The sequence below is a fragment of the Heptranchias perlo genome, chromosome 18, assembly GCF_035084215.1.
Source record: "Heptranchias perlo isolate sHepPer1 chromosome 18, sHepPer1.hap1, whole genome shotgun sequence".
In the NCBI taxonomy this organism is placed as follows: domain Eukaryota; kingdom Metazoa; phylum Chordata; class Chondrichthyes; order Hexanchiformes; family Hexanchidae; genus Heptranchias; species Heptranchias perlo.
In genome coordinates, this window is record NC_090342.1 from 8128458 (window position 1) to 8153614 (window position 25157).

At 44.8% G+C, this 25157-nt stretch overlaps 1 protein-coding gene across 1 annotated transcript; it reads left to right on the forward strand.

Moving 5' to 3' along the window:
• The first annotated feature begins 407 nt into the window (after positions 1-407).
• kera (keratocan) lies at positions 408-25157 on the forward strand. The gene is made up of 3 exons (XM_068000029.1): positions 408-595; positions 7964-8844; positions 22343-25157. Exons 2-3 carry the CDS (start codon positions 7977-7979, stop codon positions 22513-22515), a joined length of 1041 nt encoding a protein of 346 aa, XP_067856130.1. The 5' UTR covers positions 408-595; positions 7964-7976; the 3' UTR covers positions 22516-25157.

Here is a 25157-nt window from a genome sequence, read left to right on the forward strand (position 1 = left end):
AATATTATTACTGAATAAAATTAGCTGATCTGAAGATTTTTCCACCATCATACCATGTGGTTCTATTTTAATTTCCATCCTTTTCAAGTAGTGACATTTTTGCATTGTTTGTCCTGTCACATTAGGTAAGATTATTTATTCTATACCCCATATTGAAAGATTAAATGCATTGCAAGCAGCTGTTTCAGGTTTCTGGATGTATTTTACAAATTCTTGCCCCCCCCCCCACCCCAGAGCTTCAAATGTGAAGGTGTCTGTTATTTTAGGGTTAAAAAAAACTTTTTAGCAGTGGACATATATTAGGCTGCCTTAATAAAACTCAGCATGCAGGCTCAGCCATTCTGTTACAGGCTAACAATGGTATAAGAGAGACTGCAGAAAAGTGGAAAGTATGTTTACAGATTAAGGTCTGCTATACATGTAAGAGCAAGAGGTTAAAGTTAGACCCTGGAGAGCTTTTAGCTGCTGCTTTGTTTCAAGAACACAAGGTTGGATGAAAGCTATCTGAAGCAATCCAGCGTTCCCTATAGCAGGGCAATCTCTCACAAAGCAAAAGCTATCCATAAGAGGTAGAGCTGAACTCCTAGAATCCAAGGTAAACTGTTTTGCACTTTTTGAAAGCATAAATCAGATGTTTCAGGATATTTATGACTTAGCCTGGGATTCTCAATGTGAAGGGCATGTACCCTGGTACCATGCACTTTAGTGTCTGAAAAATTAGGTAAGATTTAGTGCTTTGATAAGGATTTGACTATCTCTGTGAAAGAGCTATAGGTCTTGAAAAGCCTGTTTAAGATAATAATAATGTAATAATAATAATTGTAAATATATTAATTTGGTTTAGATAGTATCAATGAAAACAAACAAAATAATTATAGATTTTCAAATATCCCTTTTGTTTAATTTTTTCTTGTTTGATGTCTATACTTTATTATCATGTAATTTTTTTACTTGATTCTTTCTACGCTGGAAAATATGAGAAAATGAACAATCTTGGGCTCTGATTTATACAGGTGAAAACAGATTTAATAACCAAGATGATGTAAAATGTCTTTTAGCCTACACTCTAAACTCAAACCATCTCCTAAATCCACAAACCTACTGTAATTAGGAGCTTAAAACATTTCTGGACTGAATTCTCCACTCGCTTTCTAGAAAACTTTGGCTCAATTTTGATTATGAACACAGATTCTGATTGAGGAAGTTTAAATTCATCAAAAATACCTAAAGACAAAACAAAAGTGTTTACATTTGTCTGTTGTGTTTTTTTTTGGTGGATTATGTTCTAGGTGCTGGCATGAGTTCTTAAAGGAGTTGAAATGTTTAACATATATCTATCCTTGTCAAACAAAGTCTGCTTATCTACAAATCAGCTCGGGTAGTTGGAACGCTAAGCTCGTAATATGTGGCTCTGCAACTGAATGCAACACGTGTGGTCTGAGAAGCAGTGGCTCGTTTGTGATGGGATATGTCTCTGTCATCGTTACTCTCACTGTCTCAATGAAAGCCTCGCACAGCAGGACAGCCAGTGAGCTGTCATCACCTTGCAGGCTCCCTGCAATCTCCCCAAGTGCCACCCTGCTCCGATTCCACTCGGTTTACCCTCTCTTGCCCTGTATCTCGATATCCACCACCGTTTCCTCCCTCCTGCCCTCTCCGCATCAAACCTCGGTGAGGTCAAAAAGCATGATGTCTGACGGTGAGCGCTGCATTGCACAGCCACGTTATCCCACATCACCCCCTGTCCCAGTTTACATTTATACCTGTATTCGCACCATCACATTTAAAACAAAGGGAACAGACATTTAATGCATTGCTCCTTTTGATTTTAGTTGGGTAACCACAAAAAACATACGGTATAAATCACAGAACAAGACAGTAGTGCTAGCTAGTAGGCTTCATGGCGTGTCATAAAACTGACAACCTCATTCGTTTTTTGTGAGATTACTACTTCCTGTCATTTATTCGCTCTATAAACTTTTTTTCTAATGTAGTCCACTGATTAGAGCAATGGTTACAGCGTATGTTGTGTGAACTGCACGGAGCCCTTGTCTATTGAACTGGAATGATGATTAATTTAAATGTTTTACCTCTTAATCAATTTAATAGTCGATCAGTAAAAATAAAGGCTAAAACAAACAGGGAGAGCAGCGCTCTCAACAACAAGTTATTTCCGTTGAACCTACATTTATTTAGTCGTAAGGTCGGATTGTTATTTGAGCTCCCAAGAAACCAGCTGTCTGTTGCTGGATCAATAATCATTGAAAAATTACCCACCAGGACTCCGTGCCTTTTTGAGCCATCTAATATTGGCAGCCAGCTATTATATTTCACTTTGATGCTGGGTTAGCAATGGGGGAATATTACTCTCTAGAAAATGTAATCCAGATGACTTTATTTTTCAAGGTGATTAAGTGTATAGAAACATAAGCATGTGCATCAACATATTGAACCTAATGTATCCTGCTATCAGTGAAAAAGTACAGTGGATGCTGAATTTCAATCTTCTGACTTTTCACAATTAACACAATTTTGTTAAACATGAATATGTTTCATTCAGTATATTAACAAAGACCGTCAAAGACACAACACTTTAAAAAATATTCTGAGACAGGGGAGTGGACAATTTGATATTTTCCACTATATTCTGCGTTATACGGCTTCTCACATCATCAGTGAAGACAGCTGACCAGGGTTGAACAGTGGAGATACCAAATGTCTAGACTGTCTGTATTTTCACTTGAATACCTTTTAGGATCAGGGAGTACTTGGGCAGAAATTTCCCTCAGGATATTAAGTGGTGGGGAAGAGTCTTTGATCAGTTAGACTGTGACCTGTACTGCAGACTGTAAATGGTCTTGATGTGACAGATTATCTTTTCTCATTCCACAGCTGCTCCTGTTCTTATGCTTTGGCCAAAAAGGAGGGGGAATTTTAACTTCCCCACGCCTGGGCAGGGAAAGTTAAAATACCCCTCCTTTTCCACGGTCAAAATGAAGTGGGGGGACTTACCCCATCTCTTTCTGCCAGGAGGCTCCTTTGGGCCCCACAAGGAAACTTACAGCCTTCCCTGCCCCGGGAAAGAACTTGCATTTATAGAACACCTTACACGAGCTCAGGACATCCCAAAGCACTTTACAGCGAATGAAGTACTTTTGAAGTGTAGTCACTGTTGTAATGTAGGGAACATGGCAGCCGATTGGTGCACGGCAAGGTCCCACAAACAGCAATGAGATAATGACCAGATAATCTGTTTTAATGATGTTGATTGATGGATAAATGTTGGCTAGGACACTGGGGAGAACGCTTCTGCTCTTCTTCGAAATAGTGTCCTGGGATTTTTTACGTCCACCTGAAGGGCCTCAATTTAAGGTCTCAGTCGTAAGATAGCACCTCCGACAGTGCAGCACTCCCTCAGTACTGCACCGAAGTATCAGCCTAGATTATGTGCTTAAGTCTCTGGAGTGGGACTTGAACCCACAATCTTCTGCCTCAGAGATGACAGTGCTACCCACTGAGCCACAACTGACACTTGTGCTCATTAAGTTGTTGTTGAACATTAATTTCTTCAGTATGTTATGATCCACTGACTGAAATCCTCACCAGCTGTATCAATTTTCAAACAACCAGGGTTGCAGGGGAACTTTTATGTTTCCCAGCTTGTGACTGGTTCCTGTGACTCATCTGAATGTTTCCATCCAGTGTACGGTAGACCAGGTGTTGGTATTTCTGTTGATGGCTTGCTTTTTGTTAAAGGAATTGTGATGCGTCTCCCTGTGTAGTAGTGATTTGTTTTTGAGGCACTTTTTCTCTCACAACATTTTCCTTTATTTTTTAATAATAACTGGTTCTATATTCTTGTAATTTGCTATGGTTTCTTTTTGTTTTCAGTTTCTACTGTGCCTGGGCTCCTGGTGTTTCTCATTAATGGCTGCAGTGTTGCTCTCAGCTGTTTGTGATATTTCCCCACGTTCTATATGTGAGGCTTTTAAAGGTCAAGGCTCATTGAATCAGTGCCAAATTAGCTAACTGGATTGAAAACTGCCTTAGCAATAGAAAGCAGGCAGCGATGACAAATGGCAAATGGTGTGTCTGGGAGGTAGTGTTTGCTAAAGTCCCACAGTGTGCCGATCTAGCTTTCCTGCTCTTCTCACTATTAAACAATAATACAGAAAGGAAGAAGAATAAAGACTTGAATTTATATAGTGCCTTTCATGACCACAGGACATCCCAAAGCGTTTTACAGCCAATGAAGTCCTTTAGTTCCTTTCATGTCCTCAGGACGTTCCCAGGTGCTTCGCCGACATTGAAATACTTTCGAAGTGCAGGCGCTTTTGTTATGTAGGCAAACGCATCAGCCGATTTGCACACAGCAAGGTCCCACAAACAGCAACGTGATAGATGACCAGTTAATGGGGCTGGAATTGGTCTACAGGAGTAGCACGAAAAGGGCTCATAGCGAATCGACAGCCCATTTTACATCACACCAGAGTGACTTCAATGGAAAAGAGTATCGGTCTCAGTGTCAAACGGGCTGCCGATTCACTAGGAGCCCGTTTTGTGCTACTGGCTTAGACCAAGGTCACCCCAAATCTCCCGTTGAGAGAGAAATAGAGGCTAGGACACCGGGGACAACCTCCCCTGCTCTAATTCAAATAGTGCCATGTGATCTTTTATGTCCATTCAAGCAAGCAGATGGGGCTCCTTCAGTACTGTACTGAAGTGTCAGCCTAGATTATATGCTAAACCCTCCTGGAGCGTGGCTTGAACCCATGACCTTCTGGTTCCAAGGCTAGAGTGCTATCACTGAGCCAAAGTTAACACTTTTATTTTTGGTACTACTGCAATATTGAGTACTACAGTAATGTATAGCTTGGTGACAAATGAAAGGGGGGTAGTTTTTTTTAAATTTGTTCTTGGGATGTGAGCAACCCTGCATTCATTGCTCATTTCCTAATTGCCTCGAGAAGATAGTGGGCCGTCTTCTTGAAGTAATTCTGTTACAACTGAATGGTTTGCTAGGTCACTTCGGAGGTGAACCATGTAGTGTATGACTGGAGTCAAGGGTAGGTCCGATAGATGATGGCAAGTTATCTTCCCTGAAGAATATTAATGAATCAGTTGGGTTTGTATAACAATCCAGTAGCTTTCGAGGTCCTTTCTTCTGGTGCCAGCCCACAAATTACCAGATGTATTGAGTTCAATTACAGTTTGCCACAGTCGGTTTTGAACTCAGGACCTGTGGCGTGTTAGTCCAGGACAAGAACCACTACACTACCATACCCATTCAATTCAATGTGTTCAAAAGGATCCAGACCAATTAATCAAAAAGGCTAAGGCCTGGCAAATTAATTTTAATTCAAATAATACACATCAGGAAAAGAAACGTGAAACACGGGTACATGATGGAGAGGTGTATGTATATTAGTAAAATGAAAAAGAGAAAGATTTGGGTCTGATTACTGACCACTTACTGAAAGTGTTCACTGGAGAAAAGGTAATTAAGTGGCGACATGATCCCAAGAGGCACATTTTATCTAATTGTAGACTTGGATAGTAAGAGCAAAACTAAAAGGAACAAGTATACAACCTTAAGCAAAACTAGACATGAGAGGGATGATTTTTTGCATTAGCACTGTTGGCTGGGAGGGTCACCCACCAGATGTGCATATCGAGAAATCGTGGGCTGCCCAGATGTGCATAGAGAAATCATGGCTGCCCAGATATGCATATTGAAAAATCGTGGGCTGCCAGATGTGCATAGAGAAATCGTGGCCAGGCCAGATATACTGGACCAGTGGGCACCCACTGGCAGGACAAAATTGGCCCTAGGGAGCATGCTTCAAAGAGGTGGATATGTGGAACCTAATTCCAATACAAGGAGCTAGATATATGTGAGAAAAAAATCTCCTTGGTGTACTGTTTGTAGTGAAATTATAAACAGATTTGGCCTCAATTAGTCACCCGGCTGGTGCAGTGGGTGTTGATTCTCTGCCGCTTTCAACTGGGAGCTGGACCGGTTCTTGACTGGGGCAGAAATCACATCATATAGAAGGCAAGTGTCTTTCATGGATAACACTTGGTCCATGTGATCTCTGTTCTGAACGCCTGAGGGGGTCGGAGAGGAATTTCCCAGAGTACATAAGAACATAAGAAATAGGAGCAGGAGTAGGCCATACAGCCCCTCGAGCCTGCTCCTCTATTCAATAAGATCATGGCTGATCTTAGACCTCAAATCCACTTTCCTGCTCAATCCACATATCCCTTGATTCCCCTAGAGTCCAGAAATCTATCCATCTCAGCCTTGAATATACTCAACGACTCAGCATCCACAGCCCTCTGGGGTAGAGAATTCCAAAGACTCACAACCTTCTGAGTGAAGAAATTCCTCCTCATCTCAGTCTTAAATGGCCGACCCCTTATCCTGCGACTACGCCCTCGAGTTCTAGACTCTCCAGCCAGGGGAAACAACCACTCAGCATCTGCCCTGTCAAGCCCCCTCAGAATCTTACATGTTTCAATGAGATCACCTCTCATTCTTCTAAACTCCAAAGAGTATAGGCCCATTCTACTCAACCTCTCCTCATAGCACAACCCTCTCATCCCAGGAATTAATCTAGTGAACCTTCATTGCACCACCTCTTAGATAAGGAGATCAAAACTGTACAGAGTATTCCAGGTGAGGTCTCACCAAAGCCCTGTACAATTGTAGTAAGACTTCTTTACTCTTGTACTCCAACCCCCTTGTAATAAAGGCCAACATTCCATTTGCTTTCCAAATTGTCTGCTGTACCTGCATGCTAACTTTTTGTGTTTCTTACACCAGGACATCCAAGTCTCTTTCGACACCAACATTTAATAGTTTCTCACCATTTAAAAAATATTCTGTTTTTCTATTCTTCCTACCAAAGTGAATAACCTCACATTTCCCCACATTATACTCCATCTTCCACCTTCTTGCCCACTCACTTAACCTGTCTATATCCCTTTCCACGCTCTTTGTGTCCTCCTCACAGCCTACTTTCCTACCTAGCTTTGTATCGTCAGGAAACTTGAATACATTACACTCAGTCCTTTCATTTACGTCATTAATATAGATTGTAAATAGCTGAGGCCCAAGCACCGATCCTTGCGGTACCCAACTAGTTACAGCCTGCCAACCTAAAAATGACCCGTTTATTCCTACTTTCTGTTTTCTGTCCGTTAACCAATCCTCTATCCATGCTAATATATTACCCCCGACCCCATGAGCCCTTATCTTGCAAAACAATTAATTAACTAATTAATTTAAGCCCTTAGTTAAACCCCTGCCCTAAATTAGAGAGAAAAGAAAACAGTAATACTTACCAATACATCACTTAACTGCTGTCCTGTGACGTCACTCTTCCAACTTCTGCCCCTGGTGAGTTGACTCACTGTGTAAGCCGCCTGCTGCCGCCGCTTTATTGCCTCCCGCTCTACTCTCGGGCCTTCTGCCAGCCAGTCACCTACCTGCTGTCCTGTGACAGCACTCCTTAATTTTATTTCGATCCCACCGAATTGATCCTGAAGATTTACCGCCTCCGCTGCTCCAAGTGAGTTTAGGCCTTCGATCCACCACTTTTATTTACTTGCCTCTGCCGCTCCGGTCCCCGCTCCCGCCTTCGCTGCTCTCAGAGCTCTTCCTCTCTGTTCACTGTCCTCCCCCCTCTACACCTATTTCCCCTTATTGGCCCTGGGTTTTTTCCCTGGTGTTTTGCATCTCCCAGGAGATTACATGGCTGCAGGGGTGGGGGTGGGAAGGGTCTAGTCACAATGCTTCAGCCACCATGAGGTGTGGGGCAGGCTTGATGGACCAGCTGGTCTTTTCCTGCCCATCAATTTTGTATGTTCGTAAAATTCCTCAATTGACATATATTTGATTTTATGTTGAACAAAAGTGCCAAAAAGCAATTGATTTTTTTTCACTTAATTTTTTTTCCAGGGTAACTGCAACCATGAAGGTTATGGTCCAGCCTGCTCTAGTTGCTTTATTCCTAAGCAGTGGCATTTGGTGTCAGAACACACCAGACTATTTCCAGCGCCTCCAATACTTTTATGAATGCCCTAAAGAGTGCCGATGTCCTCCTAACTATTCTAATGCCCTGTACTGTGACAACCTCAACCTCAAAGAGATGCCCTCGGTACCATCAAGGGTCTTGTACGCATATCTTCAGAACAATCTCATTGAAGCTCTCTCAGAGAAGTCCTTCAAAAACGAAACTCAACTGAGGTGGGTGAACTTAAATAAAAATAAGATCACAAGCAGCAACATTGCTAAAGGTCTTTTTCAGAAGATGGAAAATCTGCTCTACTTGTACTTTGAAGATAACAATCTTGAGGAAGTGCCCGCACCCTTGCCAAGCAGCCTAGTGCAGCTGCGTCTGGGTAGAAACAAGATCTCCAGCATACCCGAGGGTGCTTTCACAAACCTAGGGAGGCTGACTATGCTGGACCTGCAGGGGAACAAGCTGAGCGACTTTGTCATTCCGGCAAACACTTTTCAAGGGCTGACGGCTCTACTGCAGCTCAACTTGGCCAAAAATGGCCTCAAGGAAATGCCCCCGCAGATCCCCGCTTCAACTCTGCAACTCTTCTTGGACAGTAACTCCATTGAAGCGATACCACACAACTACTTCAGCAGCCTGCCCAAGCTGTCTTTCATCAGGCTAAATCATAATAAGATTTCAGATACTGGAATTCCTGAGACTGTATTTAATGTGTCGTCCATAATAGACTTGCAGTTGTCGCATAATCATCTTACTGCGGTTCCACCCATCCACTTCAGTCTTGAACATTTGTATCTTGACCACAACCAAATCAAAAGTAAGTAAGAGGTTACTATGAAACCTTATTGTTTGAGAACTACAGTCATACTTTCGAAGCATAATTAACAAGCTGGGCAAGCCACAGAAATGAGATTCTGACACATGCAGGCTATTCACCACTGGTGCCCCTGTTACTTAGTGTACTCTAAGAAGAGTGGTAAGTGTTAGCAAGAAGAGTAGTAGGCCTGAGGATTGGGAGAGTTTTAAAAACCAGCAAAGGATGACCAAAAAATTGATGAAGAGGGAGAAAAGAGAATATGAGAGTAAACTAGCAATAAATATAAAAACAGATTGTAAGAGCTTCTACAAGTGTGTAAAAAGGAAGAGAGTCGCGAAAGTAAACATTGGTCCCTTAGAGGCTGAGACAGGAGAAATTATAATGGGGAATAAGGAAATGGCAGAGACGTTACACAGGTATTTTGTATCTGTTTTCACAGTAGATGACACAAAACATACCAGAAATGGTGGGAAACCAATGGTCTAATGAAAGTAGTTAATATTAGTAAAGAAAAAGTACTGGAGAAATTAATGAAGCTAAAAGTCGACAAATCCCCTGCACCTGATGGCCTACATCCTAGGGTTCTAAAAGAGGCTGCAGAGATAGTGGATGCATTAGTTGTGATCTTCCAAAATTCCCTCGATGCTAGAACAGTCCCAGTGGATTGGAAGGTAGCAAATGTAACCCCGCTATTCAAGAAAGGAAGGAGAGAGAAAACAGGGAACTACAGGCCAGTTAGCCTGACAACAGTAGTCGGGAAAATGCTGGAATCTATTAAGGATGTGGTAATGGGGCACTTAGGAAATCATAACATGATTAGGCAGAGTCAACATGGTTTTAGGAAAGGGAAATTGTGTTTGACAAATTTATTAGAGTTTTTTGAGGATGTAACTAGCAGGGTAGATAAAGGGGAACCAGTGCATGTAGTATATTTGGATTTTCAAAGGCATTCGATAAGGTGCCACATAAAAGGTTGTTACACAAGATAAGGGCTCATGGGGTTGGGGGTAATGTATTAGCATGGATAGAGGATTGGTTAACGGACAGAAAACAGAGTAGGAGTAAATGGGTCATTCTCAAGCTGGCAGGCTATAACTAGTGGAGTGCCGTAAGGATCGGTGCTTGGGCCTCAGCTATTTACAATCTATATTAATGACTTAGATGAAGGGACCGAGTGTAATGTATCCAAGTTTGCTGACGATACAAAGCTATGTGGTAAAGTAAGCTGTGAGGGGGACACAGAGTCTGCAGAGGGATATAGACAGGTTAAGTCTATATAGACTGGGCAAGAAGGTGGCAGACGGAGTATAATGTGGGAAAATGTGAGCTTATTCACTTTGGTAGGAAGAACAGAAAAACAGAATATTTTTTAAATGGTGAGAATCTATTAAATGTTGGTATTCAGGGATTTGGGTGTCCTTGTGCACGAAACACAGAAAGTTAACTTGCAGGTACAGCAAGCAATTAGGAAGGCAAATGGTATGCTGGCTTTTATAGCAAAGGGGTTGGAGTACAAGAGTAATGAAGTCTTGCTGCAATTGTACAGGGCTCTGGTGAGACCTCACCTGGAGTACTGTGTACAGTTTTGATCTCCTTACCTATGGAAGGATATACTTGCCTTAGAGGCGACGAAGATTCACTAGATTGATTCCTGGGATGAGCGGGTTGTCCTATGAGGAGAGATTGAATAGAATGGGCTTATACTCTCTGGAGTTTAGAAAAATGAGAGGTGATATCGTTGAAACATGTAAGATTCTAAGAGGGTTTCAAAGGGTAGATGCTGAAAAGCTGTTTTCCCTGGCTGGAGAGTCTAGAACTAGAGGTCATAGTCTCAAGATAAGGGGTCAGCCATTTAGGACCGAGATGAGGAAAAATTTCTTCAATCAGAGGGCTGTGAATCTTTGGAATTCTCTGCCCCAGAGGGCTGTGGATGCTCAGTCATCGAGTATAATCAAGACTGAGATCGAAAGATTTTTGGACTCTAAAGGAATCAAGGGATATGGGGGGGGGGGGGGTCAGGCGGGAAAGTGGGGTTGAGGTCGAAGATCAGCCATGATCTTATTGAATGTCGGAGCAGGATCAAGGGGCCAAATGGCCTACTCCTGCTCCTGCTCCTATTTCTTATATTCTCGGTAGCTTTATGGTACATGTAAGAATAGGTCACATACCAGTTTACTCTCTTTTGAATGAGATTGTGGAGCACATTTTGCGCTCCTGGGGCAGACCTTTGCCTACCAGGAGTGGACATCAGGAATATAGGCATGGAGGTTAGTGGGCACTGTAGGATTTTCCAGTCATTATAATCATAAAATGACACTAAAACGAGCCACTCCAATAACCTTTGCTAGTAGCTCATCCTACAAGTCTATTATCCTTTAGGTAAGTGAGTTTCGCCAGCTTCCCTTCTTACCCCTAAGTTCCAGTTTCTAACTATTCTCGGATTCCTTTTTCTAGCCAATTTTCAATCCAGCGCCATACATTATTCCTTGCCCTCTTACCTTAAATCACTGATATGAAACTGCATCAGAAGCTGACTAGAGTTCCAAGCATATAATCTAATTTAATTTGCCTTGTCCACCATATCAATGATGTCCTTGAAATACTTTGGTATCTTGGTCAAGCAGGACTTTCCTTTCTGTCATCCATGCTGACTGTTCTTTAACAAGTTAAGCTTTATCGAATAATCATCCATTGGATCTCTCAAAATTGTTTCAAAGACATTCGCTAATTTTACTGAGCCAAAGTTTCCAGGTATTTCTAAAATAATCAGATTATAGCATCCATTTTCCAATCCTCAGGAAACTCTTCACTGAAATCAGCCAATGTATAATAATGTCAGGTAAATCTTCACCAAGATTTCTTGGTCGAACTGTCTGGGCCTGGTGCCTTATCTGTTTTAACAGCACAAATAAATCTCCATGCCCATGGTCCTTGAAGAGCAGGGCCTGGGTGAAGAACTGAGTTCCAGGTAAAAATGAAGGGGAAAAAGCTGAAGGACAAAAGAATGTTCAGTTAGAATTTTAAAAAAAGGCACAAAAAGTTCAAAATTGGTTCCCAAAATTGGGAGGTTGCAGGAACTTCAAATGGAGAGGCTTCAGGAAGTATTCACAGGTGTTGCCACTACAATCTAAGCTGGAGGGAGCTGCCACAATGTCACTACTGGATGAAGGCTTGAATCATAACCATCCATTGTTGACAGAGGTAGATGGGGAGTTCCCATTACAAATGTTGATTTGAAATGTTGACGTAAAAGTGTTAATCGAAAATTGGAACATCAGGAAGTCGTATTTTTGGGACAGGAAGTGAGCAAGTGCACAAGATTTTTAACACAATGTAGATGTAACCTCTTTATAACAATATCCTTCATTATTTACATACTACCCAGCTGCTGCTCTGCCATTCCTGAAAATCTGATGTCTGAACTTAGGCAAATTTCCCTCCTTTGCTGGGTTAAAAAAAAGATATAAGGGACAATTTCCTGAGTATGATCCTTGCCCTCCGGTTGCACAAAGTGGGAAATTGCTCTCAATCTGGCATCCATTGTTAAATGCATTGAAGACCACAGACAACGTGCCTGCAATATTTTGAAGTGCAGAGCCACAGGCAACATTCCCAGATGATCACCCGCGCTTGGAAAATTGACCCTACAAAGTAATAACTCTGTTACATTCTTTGTCCATGCATTGCAACTTCCTTTCATCCTTTATTTCTTGCAGATGTACTTTGGAAAACCATTTCCTGTCGCTCGAGATGGTCCCAGCCACCTTACGTTCAATAAACATTTCTCTTGCAATCTTGTTACTTTCTTCAAATGTTTGTTCGAATTCACCTGCTCCTCCTAACCTACTGACATCCTCGTGCATTTTGAAAGCCTTCCTCTTATCTCTAATGTTGCTTTCTACGTGATAAATTCAGCGAGGCAAAGCTCCCAGGGCGGAGCACTGCTCGAAGAGAGCACGCATCAGGGAGTTGGGCACAGAGGTTGGTGCACTCGATTCGAGGAGCTCTTGATTATCCAGTCGTTAATTAAGGCAGCAATCGGGCCCCGCCTAGAATCACAGAAAGGTTACAGCACGAAAGGAGGCCATTCGGCCCATCTAGTCCACGCCAGCTCTACGCAAGAGCAATCCAACTAGTCCCACTCCTCCTCGCCCTGCAAATTTTTCCTTTCAACTACTTATCCAGTTCCCTTTTGAAGGCCATGATTGAATCTGCCTCCACCACCCCCTCAGGCAGTGCATTCCCGATCCTAACCACTCGCTGTGTAAAAAAGTCTTTCCTCATGTCACCTTTGGTTCTTTTGCCAATTACCTTAAATCTATGCCCTCTGGTTTTTCACCCTTCCGCCAAAGGGAACAGTTTCTGTCTATCCACTCTGTCTAGACCCTTCATGATTTTGAATACCTCTACCAAATCTCCTTGTAACCATCTCTGTTCAGAGGAGAACAACCCCAGCTTCTCCAGTCTAACCATGTAACTAAATACCCTCATCCTTGGAATCATTCTAGTAAATCTCTTCTGCACCCTCTCCAAGGCCTTCACATCTTTCCTAAAGTGCGGTGCACAGAACTGGACACAATACTCCAGTTGTGGCCGAATCAGTATTTTATGACTTCCATGCTTTTGTACTCTATGGGCTCGATATTACCAGGGGGCGGGTTCGCGGCGGGGGGGGCGATTGGGCGCGTGGGTAACGCGCCCGGTGAAATCAGTCTGCCCCGTGCGCGATCACAGCCTAATTGGATCCACTCACCTGGTCTTCCGGGTTCCCCGCTGCTGAGCTGCGCGTCGGGCGGACTGCGCATGCGCAGTAAGGTCTGTCAGCTGGAGGAGCTCTATTTAAAGGGGCAGTCCTCCACTGACAGATGCTGCAACAAATAGAAAAAATTACAGCATGGAGCAGCCCAGGGGGAAGGCTGCTCCCAGTCTAATGATGCTTCATTCCAGGTATCATTAGATGGGGTGAGGAGGAGGGGGAGGACAGAGATCTTCCCCCCAGCGGGCGGGAGGAAGCAGCCTGCCTCTGCCACCAGGAAGGCCTGGCTCGAGGTGGCAGAGGAGGTCACCTGCACCACCAACATATCGCCCACCTGCACCCACAGTGCAGGAGGCGCTGCAATGACCTAAGTAGGTCAGCCAAAGTGAGTACACTTACTCATTCCCCTACACTCCGTCTGCCACATCACCGGCCCCCACCCCACATCTCCTTCTGCACTGCCAACACTACTCTGTCACATCACCCCTCACACCCACTCAAACCTCATCCTCATCTTACCTGCACTTACTCACCTCGCCAGTACTCATCCCGCCACTACCACTCAACCCAATCCTCATACAATCTCATGGCTCTATCTCATACTCACCCTCTCGTGCATCTCTTTCACGGTCAGCCTCACTCAACCTGCCACTACCTGTGCTGCAGCCACAGGGCATGCATCACATATGTGCAGTAGGAAGCGTAAGGCAAACGTGTTGTGAGCATGAAGGGGATGCACAAGGGTGTTTGAGGGTTTGTCATGGTTTTTACTTCTATTTAATTTCTGACCAACTCACATCACATATTATATTGGCACCACTACTGCCACGTCTTAGCAAATCTTGTCTGGTTTGTGCAATAATGCCCGTTCCTGAGGATCACAATGAAGACCCACACCTGATGCCACCCATTGTGTCACTGCAGAGTGGGTGTAGGTGTATTTGCAGGGCTCTTTTGTGCAGACGACTGAGAGACGTTGGCGATGTCCCCGGTGACACCCTGGAAGGATGCGGAGGAGAAGTTGTTGAGGGCAGTGGTGACGTTGACAGCGACGGGTAAGAAGATGGTGCTCGGGCCAGCCGGGAGCAGCTCAGCATGAAGGAGGCTGCAGATGTCCACGACTACATGTCGAGTGACTCTGAGCCTCCGTGTGCACTGCTGCTCAGAGAGGTCCAGGAAGCTGAGCCTCGGTCTGTGGACCCTGTGGCGAGGGTAGTGCCCTCTGCGACGCATCTCTCTCTGCGGTTGCCCTCCCTCCTGCTGTGCAGGTGGATGTGTCACAGCACTGTGTTGTGGAGCTCCACGTGTCAGAGGTGGACGGTGTGGCCGGCGTGGCCGGCGAGGCTGGTGATGCTGTTCGCCCTCCGAGGAGGTCTTGACTGCAGCTACGGCAGCCCCATCCGGAAGATGTACATCTGAGGGGGTCCGCAAGGTCGGTACATGTCTCTGGACCCCGGGGTAAGTGTGCAAGTTGGTGAATTTGATTGTCAGGAGGAGGGTGGTGGAGGCCAAACTTTGTCCAAAGTGACAGAGTGGCCTCCTGCAATGAGTGAGGGTCTCCCCCCACCACCTGTCAAATGGACCTTTGCAGCTGCCACAGGCTGACAGCTGCAACACGTCCATTTCAACTGGGACTGTTTCCCCCAGTACGGGAAACAGTCCCAGTTGTTTCTAAAATCCCACCCCTCCTGACATATTCCCTTAATCAGGTCTGTTAATGACCTGAAATACCTGAATAAATACTCTCAAGTGGCATCCCGCTGGCTTTAATTTCCTGCGGGAGTCCCACATGCTGGGGCTGCGCGCGCACGTCCGCGCTTCTGTGGGGAACCCGGAAGTGGGCAGGTTGGAGCCGGGCTCCCGACCCGCTCCAGGATTCCCCGATTTTCGGAGCCCCCCCCCCCGCCAGGAACACACCCGATAGCGGGTGCTAAAATAGAGCCCTATGCCTCTGTTTATAAAGCCCAGAATCCCGTATGCTTTTTTGTCTGCTTTCTCAACCTGCCCTGCCACCTTCAACGATTTGTGCACATATACCCCTAGATCTCTCTGTTCCTGTACCCCTTTTAGAGTTGTGCTTCTACAAACAAGCCCTCCTCTTTGGATTGTCTTATGCAGTTTTCCAGTATCAATATCTGGGCAATTCAAATTCCCTGTGATTAATGTTCTGGCCTTTTTGCAGGCCTCCCTTATCTGTAAAGACATTTTCCAGTCTTTCTTCCAGGGAGGTCTATAAAAGATAAGCAATAAATTGCCTGCTTTCTTTTCTTAACTTCAATCCATACTCTCTCAGCTGCATTCACATTATATTATTCATAAGTTTTTTTTTGTATAGATACATTGTCCTCTCTTACCCATAGTTCAGAAACAGAAGTATAGCATTTTTAGCACGGGAGGTGTCCATTCAGACTTCTTGCCAGAGCTGAATTTAGGCCCCTTTCACGGAAAGCCACGCAGAGTGCACCCATGATTTGGCAACGTGTGCTCCCCAGGGGCAAGGCTCCACACTGGCAGCATTCATTTGTAAACGTTTCCCTCTAGTGCTTAATGCACCACTCCTCCACCTCATTTATTGTGGTTCTATGTGCTGTTATTTTAATCTCCCAGTTGATGTCCTGATTTGACTAGGACTGTTATTCCTATTACATCCCACTGTTCCTTCAATACTTGTGTTTCCGATTCTGCAAACCTATTCTGTTTACTCCAACATTAGTATAAAAATACTTAGCTTTTCTTTCTCTGCTTTACTATTTCTCCACTCTTTTTTTCACCTTCCTTCCTACAATATTCACTTGCAGGTACTATTTCTTGAAAGCCTGGTATCCTCCTTAGTATTACTCATCCCCCACAAATACATATTCAAAAAATAAACTTGGGAACTGGATGGCACGGTGGGATAAACATTGGCCTTTCATCTGCCGGCCATGGATTCAAACCCAGCCCAAACTGGCAGGATGAAGGTTACTGTTGGTTGTAAGGGTCCTGTGTGAAGTGAGCTTTGGGCCTTCTCCGTCTAATGCTTGGTGGGCATCGGACCCCAGAACAAAACTGTTCCTAACTAGTTCCAGTACAGCTACAACACTGGCATCTACCCGACAATGTGGACAATTGTCCAGGTATGTCCTGTCCACAAAAAGCAGGACAAATCCAATCTGGCCAATTACCGCCCCATCAGTCTACTCTCAATCATCAGCAAAGTGATGGAAGGTGTCGTCGACAGTGCTATCAAGCGGCACTTACTCACCAATAACCTGCTCACCGATGCTCAGTTTGGGTTCCGCCAGGACCACTCGGCTCCAGACCTCATTACAGCCTTTGTCCAAACACAAACAAAAGAGCTGAATTCCAGAGGTGAGGTGAGAGTGACTGCCCTTGACATCAAGTCAGCATTTGACCGAGTGTGGCACCAAGGAGCCCTAGTAAAATTGAAGTCAATGGGAATCAGGGGGAAAACTCTCCAGTGGCTGGAGTCATACCTAGCACAAAGGAAGATGGTAGTGGTTGTTGGAGGCCAATCATCTCACGCCCAGGACATTGCTGCAGGAATTCCTCAGGGCAGTGTCCTTGGCCCAACCATCTTCAGCTGCTTCATCAACGACCTTTCCTCCATCATAAGGTCAGAAATGGGGATGTTCGCACAGCGTTCAGTTCCATTCGCAACCCCTCAGATAATGAAGCAGTCCGTGCCCGCATGCAGCAAGACCTGGACAACATTCAGACTTGGGCTGATAAGTGGCAAGTAATATTCGCGCCAGACAAGTACCAGGTAATGACCATCTCCAACAAGACAGAGTCTAACCACCTCCCCTTGACATTCAACATCATTACCATCACCGAATCCCCCACCATCAACATCCTGAGGGTCACCATTGACCAGAAACTTAACTGGACCAGCCAAATAAATACTGTGGCTACAAGAGCAGGTCAGAGGCTGGGTATTCTGTGGTGAGTGACTCACCTCCTGACTCCCCAAAGCCTTTCCACTATCTACAAGGCACAAGTCAGGAGTGTGATGGAATACTCTCCACTTGCCTGGATGAGTGCAGCTCCAACAACACTCAAGAAGCTCAACACCATCCAGAGCAAAGCAGCCCGCTTGATTGGCACCCCATTCACTCCCTTCACCACCGGCGCACAGTGGCTCCAGTGTGTACCATCCACAGGATGCACTGCAGCAACTCGCCAAGGCTTCTTCGACAGCACCTCCCAAACACGCGACCGCTACCATCTAGAAGGACAAGAGCAGCAGGCGCATGGGAACAACACCACCTGCACGTTCCCCTCCAAGTCACACACCATCCCGACTTGGAAATATCGCGCCGTTCCTTCATCATTGCTGGGACAAAATCCTGGAACTCCCTTCCTAACAGCACTGTGGGAGAACCTTCACCACACGGCCAGTTCAAGAAGGCGGCTCACCACCACCTTCACAAGCGCAATTAGGGATGGGCAATAAACGCTGGCCTCGCCAGCGACGTCCACATCCCATGAACGAATAAAACAAAAGGGAAAAAAATGTCACACCGACGCAGCTGGGACTGAGGCATTTTGTCGGGGTAGAGTAGAGGGAACTTTACTCTGCTCTACCTGACCTGGTGGTGTTTGATGCTGATACTGTGTAAGAACAATTGTCCAACTTTGTGTTGCCGACGGGAAACTTTGTTGCCATTAGCGTATGTGGGAAATTCCGTTGGCTGTTTTTATGGTTTTCCAACCATTTACAATAAAGGACAGAAATTGCGTGCTCGAATTTCCAATGTTTACTACCCACCAAAAGCACAGAGTTAGAAAAATGCTGAATCAATAAATGATACAATTGCCTATTGGATGCTTCAACTGAGTCACTCCATTCAGCACAAACATGTTACATCAGGTCTCCACCCCATCGTGTGCTTCTGAGATTTCCTGAGGCTGCTTCACCGGACCAGGGGGCAGGGGACGGGGGACAACTGGACCTGTGTTTGCAGTAGGCACGGCCCCAGCATTGGTATTGCAGTGAGGTGGAAGGGGAGTTCCCCCCAGATCATGGGGCCTGGGGATGAAAAATCATGTGCAGTTGGATCCTCTCAGGCACAGCACCCTTCAGGTCCACTGTACCTATCAGGAACATACTGGGTGCCCAGAGAGGGCAATGTACTCCTATATTTTGCATTTATATTTATATGCATTACTTTACATTTCTCAATGTAATTATTATTTAACTCATCTGTCCAGTTGCTATGGGCCAGCATTCTTCTATTTCATCACGCTTTATAGAAAAATAAACATGCGCAGCGTGTTTAACTGGAGAACCTAGCAACAGACACATTATCCACCCTCCTATTGTTCCTGCCCCTCCAACATCCTGGTTAGAAATGCCTGTCAAGAGCAGTTCAAAAGGCCAAATGAACTTGTTAAAGATCACTAACGAGTAAAAAGTGATTATTTTTACGGAGGTTTGGAGCTGCCACAAGTGAGGATTATGTAAGCATATTATAGTTGTGGTTATCAAGAAGCCTGGTGAGGGTAAGAAATGGTACTGCATGTCGCACGTAGCAACTATTGCCGGGTGGTGGAGGAGGAGGGGGCGCGGGACGCTCTGGAGCCGTGGCAGGTACTACCCCACTGAATAGGTCCAGCGCAACAGAGACACTTACTTCAAAAGGCCCATCGCAGCAGTGAGGTAGCAGAAGTGGGCTACCTGGTCCATAAAGACCTGGAGGGGATAGGTCGCCCTCTGCGGTGGAGGTGACCACTACTTCCAATTTTTAAGCTATCAGGACCTCCCAGAGAGTAAACGGGACATCAGGAGTCAGTCACGTGTCACTCCATTAGGAAGTAACTGAAGCGTTATATTGCCTGCGCTCTGCTGCATACACTTCAGCAAGAACCAGCACCATACCCGCCAAGTCAGGTAGGGGAGACAGATGCCTGGGGGTCTCACTGCCCAGTTCTTCTCCATCGGCGGGGAGTGTTATTTTCTTTCGGATGTGTTTAAATATCACGTAACGGGTGTTTGCCATCCCGGTTTGCTTTCTGCTGTTGCTGTTTCTGTTTTGTTTGTTCAGCTTTTGAACAAGTTATTTTCTGCGCAATTAAAGAATGACGGATTGTAAGGTGTGATAACAGTGGGTTTAATGTGTGCAGTTGTGCAGTGCTGGTGGTAGGCAAAATTTGTCCGTTTTGTTGCCATGTTTGCCACCTTGTGTGTGCCCGGTCACCACAGCCCTGATTTTAACCTAAAACGGGAAGCGGGGGGGGGGGGGCAAAGCAGGCAGCCCACAAAGATCCTTTTTAAAAAAAAAACTTCCACGGTCCGTTGGCTTTCGCTGGAGTGTCCGAGCCTATGTAGGCCTAAGTCGACCTTTGTTAAAATTGTGTGCCATTGCAATGACGCCATCAGATCGCGACTTTGCCTCTATAATTAGAGGTCTTCCCCCATCCGCCCCCCCCCCAAATCTGGTGCGGACGGTTGTCCTGAAGCCAGATAATCGGCAGTTAAAATTACGTGCGGCGTGAATGGTGCGGGAAGTTCCCAAAGCTGAGCTAATCCCCCCCAGGCCTATCTTGCACCTGCCGGTCAGGCAGGGTTAAAATTGGGGCTTAAATCATCCCCTAATTAAAGAGACAGCATTGGTGAAGAATACAGAAATGCTGTCAGCCGTTGTGAGCCACTATGCCTGAAAGACTTGCATCAGTGCCAGGGGTCTCCAGTTATGGCGGACAGCCCAGGGTCTTATCGGGCCCTGAAGCCTACTTAGGCCCTGACGTGCGCAGCACAGGACATTGCGGGCCACAACAGTGTTCAGTGTGCTGAGCCTGCACATCGACTGCAAGCGAGGTTTACCAAATTTCTTCAAATTACAGCAAAGCTCCGTAATGTAGCTGCAGCACTTGAAAAGCATTCTATTCACACTGCTTCAAGGGTAGGGTTGCCAACGCTCCAGGATTGCTCTAGAGGCTCCAGGAATTGAAAATTAATCTCCTGGACAATGCTGCAAACAACCTGGGAGAAAATGCATAGGGGGAATAAAAAATATTGAGGTTTTTTTTCAAATTTCTTTGAACACTTTCATTTATTAATTATAAAAGCAATGGAGATGGGGGGAGAAAGGGTGTCTAACTGGGCGGGGCTGTAGGAGGTGGGCTGTAGGAGACGAAACCTTCAGGAATATGTCCAACCAGAGTTGGGAACCCTGTTCAAAGGAGGCAATAAATAAAAGGTACCTCTTCCTCCTGTGTGATCCTCTCCTCCACATAAGGGTACCCTTTGTCCCTGGCCTTCCTGCCCTGTGGCCTTTGAAGGCCGATCCATCGATGGGGTGGTTATGCCCCAAGCCATTGTTGTCCCCAAAAGCCAGGCACAGCTTTAAGGGCAGCCAGCAGCTTCTCAATAGTTGCAGGTGCTTGATAATCTGGTCCCCGACCACCAAGGCACTCTGCGCATCAAGCGCTAAGTGCTGGGAGAGCTTAAAAGTGTTACAGTGTGAGGTCAGCATTTCCTCGACAGCACCTCCCAAACCCGCGACCACCATCACCTAGAAGGTCAAGGGCAGCAGGTGTGTGGTGCATCACCTCTAAGTTCCCCTCCAAGTCACACATCATCTTGACTTAGACACATTACCCGCCGTTCCTTCATCATCGCTGGGTCAAAATCCTGGAACACTCTACCTAACAGTACTGTGGGAGCGCCTTCACCACACGGACTGCAACGGTTCAAGGCGGCGGCTCACCACCACCTTCTCAAGGGCAACCAGGGGTTGCTGGCCTTGCTAGCGATGCCCATATTCCAAGAATGAATTAAAAAAATTGTTTTAAAAGTATGCCCGAGGTCCTGGTGTTGCTGTTCCGGGACCACATCATTGCCCTCAATGTGTGCCACTGTTGGAAGGCATCTCCTCGCAGTGACTATTGATTTGCATGAGCATTTACCTGCTTTTAGAATACCTGTCATGGCTGCCTCCAAGTGAGTTGAAGCCAGTCATCGCAGTCTCTTAGGGTTTTGACCTCCAAAGCTTTTACGCCAATGGAGGGAGTATTCATGAGAAATGGTCCAAAGGCCTGTGTGACTGAAATCTCCACTGCACATGCTCAAAGACGGAATGCAGTGCAGGTAACCAGTGATCCATAACATTATAACATTCCTTGAAGGAGACAGCAATGTTTATCTGAGTGCTAAACTCCTCCTAACTGTCTAGACCCCCCCTCCAATATCAATTGTATGTAAGCCAGTGGATCCTCAATGTGCCGCCATTTGAAGGCAGAATCACTCAGATTTGTATCCACAAACAACTCATTAGAGGCACTCAACATGCTGCCCTCCACCCTATAACTGTTGGCCTTTCATCATACAGCACTCACCAATGTCCCACCTCACCATGTGCTTCCTCATCCCCAGAGAATCAGACCTAGAAATTCGACCACGCAGCCCGTTTTTCGGGAATTAAACAGCCTTCTAAGCCGCCAACATGGTAGGCAGGAAACACAGGAAGTGCTTCACCCACCATATTGGTGCCTGGGTGGGGGGCGCCTATTACGTGTCTGCAGCTCGCTGACTCGATGATAATGAGGCCCGAGGCCCAATATCATCTGCGTCTCGGGCCTATCCATTCAGGCGAGCGGGTTGCCCCCCCCCATTTATTGGCACGCTCGAATTTCTAAGCCTCTGAGTGTCGGAGAAAATAAACGACAACAATGAAAGTAAATTCGATTTATCCTGAACACCAAATTAATACGCAGTTGTGATTTTGTTTTTATCTACAGACATTAATGGAGCTCAAATCTGCCCCATACCAATCAGCACAATTGACCAGACGCCCTCAACGGATCGTCAGCCTCGTCTCCGTTATCTCCGCCTCGATGGCAATGGAATCAAACCGCCCATTCCAGTTGAGCTCATGATGTGTTTTAGGCTCCTTTCTGGACTTGTGATTTAAAGAAATAAAACCTTCTCTCCAAATCAGTTCAGAGAGAGAGGGAGAAAAAAAATGCAAGTCTTGCAGGCCTAGAACTTATATTTTGAGATGATTCCTAGTTGTACACCTTCTAAACTGGAAAATAGGCGACGAAAAATAATATAGTAATGCAGAAAATGCGGGCAATTTTAATACATCGAATTACACGCATAGAATTTACAGCACAGAAACAGGCCATTCGGCCCAGCTGGTCCATGCCAGTGTTTATGCTCCACACAAGCCTCTTCCCACCCTACCAGCATAACCTTCTATTCCTTTCTCCCTCATGTACTTATCTAGCTTGCCCTTAAAGGCATCTATGCTATTTCGCCTCAACTACTCCATGTGGTAGCAAGTTCCACATTCTCACCACTCTCTGGGTAAAGATGTATCTCTTGAATTCCCTATTGGATTTATTAGTCACAATCTTATATTTATGGCCCCTAGTTTTGGACTCCCCCACAAGTTTTGAATAATACTGATAGGTACTACTTTGAAAATAAAAACTCTGGTGAGTAAAAGGACAGCAGTCTCCCAGTATAATTGTTGGGGTAGATTTCCCAAGGCCTCACTTGCAGTTAGGTACATGGTCTTCTGCAAGTGTGGATCGGAAAATTGACCCTCTTCAGTCCAGTTTGTTACCTTCAGTATTTCACATATCTTGACCAGACTGAAGTGTTATTTGCTATTACTCCAAGGTGGCAGAATCTATGTGACGATGACATTTCACTTTGATTCTACTTCTGTTGAATTAACCACTTATTGTTTGAGAGAAGGTTCACAGAGCTTGCATTTCAGACACCTTTTAGGTTGAGGTTGTGTCATCTTCCTAGTTATGGTAAAAATCAAATTTGGAATTTTAAGCCGCATTGCGCACACTTCTTTTAAAAAAAAAGGCAAAGTTACTTGCTTGTTACTCTATCTTCTTCTTCCTCTTCAACTCTGATGCACAGAAGGTTGTTACTCCTCATTAGGACTTCACTAAAATGATCTGCTACAGCGCTGTCAGCATATATCCCAAATAAAAAGTAAAACTGAAAATGTTGGCAATCTGGAACACAAGCAGAAAATGTTGGAAATGCAAGTCAGTCAGAAATCTGGAACTCTCTTCCCCAAAAGGCTGTGGATGTTGGGAAACAATTGGAGCTTTCAAGACCGAGATAGATAGATTTTTGTTAGGTAAGGAATATGGAATAAAGATGGGTAAATAGAGTTGAGGTGCAGATCAACCATGATCTAACTGAATGGCGGAGTAGGCTCAAGGGGCTGAATGGCCCACTCCTGTTCCTAATGTTCCTTTCTGTAGAGAGAAAAGAGAGATTGATGTTTTGGGAAGGACTTGTTTTGCCCAAATGGTCAACTTGCCTTTTCTCTCTCCAGATGCAGCATTTTTCTGTCAGTATATTCCCGTGCACTAACCAGCTGCACCAAGTAAGTCTTTGGATTACATCCCCCACTTCAGCTTCACCATGACTGGGTAGCCAGTCAATGTGCTGAGGAGTGGCTCAGGATTCAATGGTATGCTATAATAATATAAATTGTGATTTTTAAAATAAATGATGATAGAAAATGAATAGAAAAACAAAAGCGAGAAGAAATAAAAGTCAGAAGCTGATTTTTAAAATTTTCAGTCGACCAATAAGTTTATAGATTGAATCATTACAATTCAATTCTGAAACATGTTTAAAACCAAACAATAAAATGCTGGAAGCACACAGCAGGTCAGTCAGCATCTGTGTAGAGAACAGGAGGAGGCCAGTTGGCACATTGTGCGTGTGCCAATTCTTTGAAAGAGCTATCCAATTAGCCCCGCTACCCTACTCTTTCCCCATAGCCCTTGCAAATTTGTCCTTTTCAATTATATATCCAATTCTCTTTGAAAGTTACTATTGCGTCTGCTTCCACCACCCTTTCAGGCAGTGCTTTCCAGATCGTAACAACTCGCTGCGTAAAAGAATTTCCTCCTCATCTCCCCCCCCCTGGTTCCTTTGTCAATTATCTTAAATGCATGTCCTCTAGTTATCGATCCTCCTGCCATTGGAAACAGTTTCTCGATTTGCAAGTAAATGTTCGTGTAGTACCATGCAAATTATCCCAGTGAAGGATTAATAGGGCATTAGCGTACACTCGGATTGTACTATATATATATATAGGGGGCAAAGTTCAGAGTTCACACCACTGCCTGGGAGCCTCGCCCATCGGCAGCTCATGTTATAAATTCAATCACACAATGCGCACAACCGACTCCCGATACACGGGAATGGTGGGCAAGACTGCCTACCAGGAATGCCAACTTGAAAAATGACCCCCGATGTGTTTGCTGAATTAACTGGACACTCACGAGGGAACTGATGAGACACATCAACATATTTTCATCTGATTATTCTCGTATCTAATAAATCGCCACAAAAAATGTGTTCTGAAATGCAATTATTTTATATTCCTAGGTACAATAGAAAAACCTATACAGCATGATAGAAGGCATATCTATGTTTAACCAGATCCTTATGCATAAAATGTGCTTTATTATATAATAATTTAGAATTAAGAAGCTTATAATAATGGAATAGTGCCATGTAATATGCATGTTATTACAGCATTGCTACATTATCATATAATAAACA

Excerpts from the sequence above, each read along its gene's own strand:
- kera (XM_068000029.1), top strand. The coding sequence starts at position 7,977 with ATGAAGGTTATGGTCCAGCCTGCTCTAGTTGCTTTATTCCTAAGCAGT. Across the intron at positions 8,845-22,342 it reads TGACCACAACCAAATCAAAA|ACATTAATGGAGCTCAAATC; the intron begins GTAAGTAAGAGG and ends TTTTATCTACAG.